The sequence below is a fragment of the Sinohyriopsis cumingii genome, chromosome 7 (genome assembly GCF_028554795.1).
Source record: "Sinohyriopsis cumingii isolate HCF-2022 chromosome 7, ASM2855479v2, whole genome shotgun sequence".
In the NCBI taxonomy this organism is placed as follows: Eukaryota; Metazoa; Mollusca; class Bivalvia; order Unionida; family Unionidae; genus Sinohyriopsis; species Sinohyriopsis cumingii.
The window spans coordinates 16,290,090-16,298,013 of record NC_142967.1 but is presented as its reverse complement, the minus strand read 5'-3'; the positions used below and the strand labels follow the sequence as shown (position 1 = coordinate 16,298,013).

General features: G+C 38.9%; 1 protein-coding gene across 3 annotated transcripts in view; it reads left to right on the top strand.

Annotated features, from left to right (window-relative positions):
* The first annotated feature begins 6,889 nt into the window (after positions 1-6,889).
* The window catches only part of LOC149794775 (solute carrier family 23 member 1-like), a 71,104-nt gene continuing 70,069 nt past the window's right edge, over positions 6,890-7,924 (top strand). For all 3 annotated transcript variants that reach the window (XR_016422198.1, XM_089964419.1, XM_089964418.1), the window contains exon 1: positions 6,890-7,191. Coding sequence is in view for 2 of the 3 variants with exons in the window: in XM_089964419.1 (XP_089820545.1) it covers positions 7,099-7,191 (93 nt within the window). In the remaining variant the exon portion in view is untranslated. The remainder of the gene's footprint in view (positions 7,192-7,924) is intronic.

Sequence of the window (7,924 nt, the reverse complement as noted above, 5' to 3'; positions counted from 1 at the left end):
GATATACATAAATACCTAAAGTGATCAGAGATAACTGCTATCTTCTGATTATATTTAATGGAGTCAATACACATCCTCTGTGAAGTATTCATCAGACATGGTGTTCAGGGAACATGAATATGATTACATTCAGAAAGTTCTTCATGCCCTTTCAAACAGTTCCTCATCGAATTATCACGAAACATTTATATATCGTGTAGGTCTCGATAAAATTTTAGGTTGAGAGACCTATCACTTATTTTTTCACCCTTGATTCTGTCAGGTCACACTCACGATGACGACATCGGTAAATATATTAACCCGGTTTATGGTATCGGTGACGCTTGAATTTCACACCCGTCATAGGAAGTATTTATCGCGCAAAAACTGGTCTATTTACCCTCCCAACTTTACCGTTATAGACGCTTGAATATTTTTACCTCCCGTAAGAAGCTTTATTTCGGTTTCAAATTCGGGTCTGTTCACCCTCTTCTTCTGCTAATGTGACATCGCTTCTTTCCTCGACATATGTGAGCCTTAGCAAAATTGGTACGGCACACTCTCAGGAGTCGAGAATCACTTTTCTGCTGTAAACCTTGCGTCTTCAGATGCTGTTGGTAACAGGTAGGGCTGACAAAAGTGCGCTGGCAAGCAGAGCAATGCACTCGTTCTTGTCCTTCGTCAAGACAGGGTTTAGAGGCCAAACATCCCTCACATCTTGACCCACATTGTTTCTGTAGCTCTCGATTGTTATAGCCATAGTTACATTTCTCACAGTAATATATGTATCCCAAGGATCCGGGGATACTGGTGATGACATCGAAATGTTCATCGTGATGATATACGTGAATGTATTTTCCGTCTTTGAAATCTTTGCCACGAAACAACAGAAGTCCACTCACTTCTTGATAAAGCACTTTCAAGATGTAGTGTGAAGCCAATACGTCTTGCAATTGTCGCATTTGAAGAATGCCACAGGACGTGTCTTTGAATATCCACGCTTGCTGTAACAGGAGTTCTGTTTCTCTTCGTTGTTTGTCTCGGTCCGATAGCTGAATAGTTTTCAAGGCTCTTTTCCATGCTGTCGTGACGTTCTTGTCGGCATACTTTAGTCCCACCACGATGGCAAGGGCTAAACATATATGGTCTTGGGGTTTGTTAATTTGGACGAGGCTACGCTTGATGCTACAAAGGTCGTTCACCAATAACACATTTTTGCATCCCGTTCCTTTGGGAACAGAAACGTGGGCCATGTGCAGTGTTGCTTTTCCATCGGTGATGTGAAACGTGTCGTTCGACTACGGCACGTGTTAAATCTTGTCGATGACTTTGGAATGTGTCAGTTCTGATGGTCTACTAAACTCGATCCAAACAGGGGACTTCAGATTGTCGTGATGAATGGAAAGTGTCAAGCGATCGTCTTCTTTGGCTTCACATTGTCGATTCAGTGTCGTTAACAAAGAATTGCATAAATCGATGGTGAACTCTTTTGCTTTCTTCACCGTGTATGTGTAGGCTGTGGTTCTAAATATTCTAGAGGAGCACTTTTCTATCTCTCGAATGTGGTAGTATTTTTCATGGTTAATAATGATGATGAACTTTGGTTTGGTGTAGACTCACTGTGTCTGAATTCTGGATCACTCATGTCATCTTCAGAATTGCTGGCATGCATCTGAGCCAAGACTTCAGCTACTGTGCGAGGCGATAAGACACTTTTATCCCTTTACTTTCTTCTTCTTTCTCCACGAAATGATGAGATCGTTTCATCTTGACTGCATAAAGTCAAATGACTACATTTTAAGCGCTATTGTCCCTATTATCCATGTCAGGCCAGTGTCGTCCATATATAATGGTCAGTGTCTTCCCTACCAGTATTCATTTCACTCTCAGCCAACCATAAAGGTGGAAGAGCCAACACAGACTGAACTTCTGATCAGAGCGCTGCGAGTTGTCATACGAAGGTTTTCGTTAGAGAGGCTGACGGACTGCTCCCTCTCCTTTCCAGATAAAGGTCAAGATACTTTCTATATCTGTCAGGAGAAATCGTATTAGTCTTCAGATTGTCCGGACCGTCAAAAAATGCAAGACAGATGTCAGAAGAGACAAAAGATAAGATACCTGTTATAAATGTCAAGAGAAAAGACACTGGTATTCTAACTGTCCTAAGAAACAACAGGAGCAGGAGGAAGAGAGGTGTTCCGAACAGGAAGAAGAGGTACCCACACAAAGGAAGAACCTAGAAACGTGCATAAACAGAAGAAAGAGAAGAAAAGAAGACGAGAAGAACGCGAGGAAGCAGTGGATGAAAAATCTGCGACAGTGAAGAAACTTAAAACATGTAAGGAGGGAAAAGACACAGAAGTAGCTATGAACTTTTTAAAGTGTTGTGTTGTGACATTAGATTGTCAAATGTGTCACATGTGTACCAGAATATAACAGAAAGAAACGTGTCTCTTGGTTTCGATTTTTTTTGGAATAAGGACCTACACTCACGCACCAACACACCTTCATCATAGAGTAAAAAGGAGATTTTGAATTTTAATTGATTTTATAAAAATGAATCCTATCTCTTTTCGAGAGAAGTATTTGGCACGGAAAAGGACCGTTGGGTATTTCTGCTTTGAAAAAAAAACAACTCAGGAACGGGAAGTAATTAGCTTTAACTGTCTTATCTCTTTGCCACGACCAAGGCCTACTTCTGAACCTGCTCCTGTCGATGATTTGTAGAAATCACTAGGGTGGGTATTTCAGGCGTAATATGTGTGTGAACAGGGTTGGGTTGTTCTGCTCGGGAAGGTCTTTTTCTCTCGGGCCGTAATAAAAAGGTCTGATACATTTGTTTAAGACTCCTTAACTCTGCTTAAACGTTTAAGATTATCGTCACCGTTTGACTTTCACTGTCTACCTTCTCCCCTAGACCTTGTTTCATCTCTGCGTTTTCTTCTTCTTCTTGTCGTTTCCTTCTTGGTTCTTCTTCTGCTGTTGCTGCTGAAGTAAAAAAAAAAAAACTTATTCTGCTTCTTTCTGAAGTTGCATAAACTTCTTCAATTCTTATTTCTGTCTCTGTTTAAAATCCACGACGTGTGGTAAGGAAGGAGAAGGTGGCGAAGGTGCCGGTACTGGAACAAATTCTTGCGAAGAAAAGAGAAAATCCACTAAATCCCAATTTAAATCGGATTCTTCAGGAAGTAGGTCCATGTTGACTTTGGTAGACGCTGCTATGCCATCTCTTCTCGCCTCCACGAACGGTGCACCCCAATTCATTGTCTTCTTAATTTTAGTCATGTTCTAAGTCTGTCGCATTGATTCACTGCGCCCAGACGTTAGGGCACCTATATAGGGAATGCGACGCCACAGGTAGCTCTCTTCTGATTGGAAGACAGACTCCGCACTGTGACTGAATTTTGTAAAGCGTGTTTGGATTGGTTAAAGAGTTCAATCCTTTTCGATCCGCTCTTCCACTATAAATAACCGCAGTTCACTTCATTCCCTTCACCAGTTCTCATCACAAGATGTGGACACACGTATAATCGTCTACCCTCGTGTGGTCGATGCTGTTTAACACGGACTATCCCATGTATGTCAGATCATCATGGGTTATCACCCAGATCACTGAGACAGGCCCTTGGGATACGAAGGATCTATGTGGAAAGGCCAGACTGTCTGAAGAGAGTTCTCATCTACGGTCCCGAGATCAGACGAAGTTTGAGGACGAGAAGAAGATCCGTGCGATGCCCTCTAAGTTAATAAGTTAATTCCATGAAGTTAACAAGTCAAACGGTTCCGTTCAGGGTCACTCATTTGTCTCGATATATATATATATATATATATATATATATATATATATATATATATATATATATATATATATATATATATATATATATATATTCTCTCTTGCCTAATGTTTTTTAGTCGATTTTATATTTTATGTGTGATAGATTTATATTTATAAATCTATGTATGTGTCCTGTGTCTATGTATCTGTCCACCAGTCCCGCCCATCCAAGTTTTCTATCCAGTTCCTTGTCCTGCCCCGCCATTATCATTATTATTATAGTTTCACCGCTGAACTTGTCGGGGCGGGACATAACGTTATATTTTTTCCCACTGTCGCTGTTTGAGGTCAGCCCCTTGCAACATTGTTGCCAATGTCCACCGTCACGTCACCTACCTGTTTCATTTCCATTGTTGCTATACCAGCCTAATACTTTTTGTCGCTATACCACCCCAATAGTCCCCATTGTTAAATTCCCCTTGTCATTATAATGGCCGGGGGATGGGGTGACTGGGATTTCCATTTCGCTATAAATTTTGTCGCTATAGTTGCCAACGACCTTTTTTACTGGGATTTCCATTGTCGCAATAGTTGCCAACTATACTAACGTTTTCAAGTCAGTACGTTCTGAGAATAGATTTAATAGCTGATGCTATTAAATAGTGTTGCTTTTATTACTCAGAAAATAGCTGATATGCGTAATTATCCTAGAAAAAGTTCGATATAATATTTTTTGCAACCTACTTCATAACATTTTAGATTCACTTTCATGGAAATATGTTGTTGTTCTAAATACTCCTCATTTTCTCGCCAACATGAACATATGATTGATTGACTGATTGTATTTTAACGGCGCACCAGCATTGAAAAGCTATTTAGCGCCATAAAAAAGGTTATCGTGAATATATGAGAAAGATTGCTTATTTCTTCCCGGGATTTTTCCAGGTTCTTCCTCCACGAAGTATACTGACCACCATGTATAGCCTATGATGTACTGAATTAAGGCGCAAAACTCAGAAAACCAAATAGTTCATACATACATGCACAACTACATACACACACACATATGTATGTGTGTGTGTGTGTGTGTGTGTGTGTACATAACACACACACATTTGCTTGCTCTGTTAACAATGTAATCAAGGTCACAATGTTTTGAACATGCGCACAATATTAAGCCCCTGGGCTTTGTGTTTCCATTTGTTTTATTAAATTTACAAGTTATTCTTTATTATTGACTCCGAAATTGTTCCTTGATTTTTATCTATCTCATAGCTACAAATCTCATGACTTTCTATCATGAATTCCTCTTATACAAACAGAGACCTGTTATACAAAAGATAACGTATGTTATATAAACTGAGACATATGCATTAAAAAAAGTTCTTTAGACATATTTTTTTTTAACAAAGCAAAATTAAACGGAATATTTCGTCCTGAAATGCATATGCATTCGCATAATAATATAAGTAGGCAAAGAGAGTAATATAATTAATGCAAAGTGCACAGAGCACATGGCAGGAAAACTGATAGTCGTATGTAGGGAATTTCCACTATTTCAGGTGAGCCATATACAGAGAGTGAGCATTAATCATTTAGGTAAACTAGGTCAAGAGAATGCTTAACAAGCCCCATACGTTCCCCATATCAAATACAGTATATAACACATGCACATTAGTTTCAGGCCATGAAGTGTAAATCATCATGCATACAAATTTAAAATGGCCATACTCTAACTCGACTGGACAAAATAATATACATCCCCACCATTCTGATGGATTAGTTTAGGCGCTGCGATTGCTCAGTTGGTAGAATGTCCAACTCGTAATCCAAGTGTCCCAGGGTTCGATACCAGCCCTGGCCAGCTTGATTTTGTTGTCAATGGGAAGGGCTCCCATTTTCTCAAAATGTATATCGTGCCTCTAATATATTAACGCAGGCAAAAACCAAAAGTAGAATTGTCTATGACAAACATCCTCAATCAAAAATAGGTTACTTTGCCCCTATTTACAAAAGTTGAATTTAATTGGCTTCTGTTTGATTGAAATTACCCGGACAGAGACTGTCACACACACACACACACAGACACACACACACAGAGTTTGAATGTGGCTTTTGTTCCAAATATGATGCATTGAGAAAAGTCACATACGGCTTGTAATACGCAAAGGTTAGGAAGAATGGATCCCAATAAACAAAATTAACAAAAGAAAGAGCAGGCACTCAAACTATGAAACGGGAAAACCGCATAGGGGAAGATACACATCGGAAATGGCCTACCCCTCCCCCCAAAAAAAACCCAACCCCACAAACAAGTAAACAAAACATACGGTTGGTAAATAATAAACCAAACATAATACATACGAATGCACTTGGACCGAGGAAACTAAATAACACTTTTATAACAATTATATTTCGTTCCATATTCTAACACATTAAGAAATTACAGCGCCTGAAGTAACGGAACGCATGGATGCGTATTGGACTTGTTATTCAAGTATAGGACCAGTCCTTGGCGTAAGTGGTTAGAGCGTCCGCCTCGGATGCGGGAGGTCGGGGGATCGAATCCCAGCATATAGTTATGTAAAAGACATTTGGAAGTCAGAGTTTGGTCTGGTCGGCCTGGTGTCAGGATAATGAGACTGTGTGGGACATGATGCTACATGTCTGCGGCATGATGCCCCAGTGCTAGACATCATTATAAACTGCCACATTGCAGATATCATGGCAATATGAGTGAAATGTTTTAAAGTTAGATTGAAACTCCCAAACACACACACACTCACACTCACACACACGCACCCTCACACTCAAGTACAGCGTAACAAACGTCACAATCAACTGCAACCCATTCCGATCATCCATGTAGGTGTCAATATTTACCTATGTATATATTAGAAAACGTTGTTTTGATGACAAGACAAGGTTTTATTCGATTATTGGGTCATCTAGGTCATATAACATGTGCAGTTTAAAATCTTTATAACTGTTTTCGTTAAATCTTCATGTATTACTTGAACGTATTTTGTCAACAACCATACCTGTTATTAGGTAAAACATTGATGCAAAGGCTTTGTTTTGCAACGGTGTCAACTGGTAAAGGCCACCGGTGATTATTCATAAATGTCATTTACTGCATATTAATTTTGTAATTTCTGTTTTCTACAGATTTAATCTCAGTGTATCGCCAAGAGACATGAGGGATGTTTTTATCCAAGAGTTACTGCACAACATTCACAACTGTCAAATTAGCAGTCAAAAGTAAAGATTGTAATTAACTAAGAAAAGGAGAGTTTCGTGTAATTGAGATCAGCAATTTCCGAAACACGGTTAAGAGAAGAATGAATGAAGAAAAGAACGGTGAGATGTTGAACGAAGATCAATCACAGCACATCCAGGAACAAGAAGAGGGCAGGAAAAAAGATGGAATAACAGTGAGTTAGTTGGAGTGTCTGACAAGTAAGGTGTCACATACATACATACATACATACATACATGCATATATACATACATACATACATACATACATACACACAAACACACACATATACATACATATGTACGTTCATACATACATACATGCATCCATACATATACATACATACATACATACATACATACATACATACATACATACATACATACATGTTTAGCTATAATGGCAGTGGTTACAGCTGGTAAAGACAACTGAGAACACGTTTAATCGATCTAGTTTCTAAAGAAGTATATGATGAAACACATTCTCAGAAAACAACCAATGCATGACGAACACATAACAGATGAAGACAATCAACGAAAACGTATGTTATGAGCACGACATAAAATTGGGAGCAACTTGCTCAAGCCTGTTAAGCCGTAGTGGCCATTACTGTACTCCTTTCAAATGGAAGAAACGTATCTTGAGCGTACGCATCTTCTCATGCAAAATAGACAATGACCAGAAAAACATGTGGACAAACATCGTTCTAATTGACAATACATAAAGATTTGTAAACTATGAGGATAGACACTGCTCTTATGGAAAAAAGAAAAAAGAAAATGACCAGTTAAACATGAGGACAACATTAATCTAATTGGCAATAGATGCAGACAAGTAAAACATGTGGACAAACATCGTTCTAATTGATAATAGATACAGACTTTTAAAATATGAGGATATAGACCGTT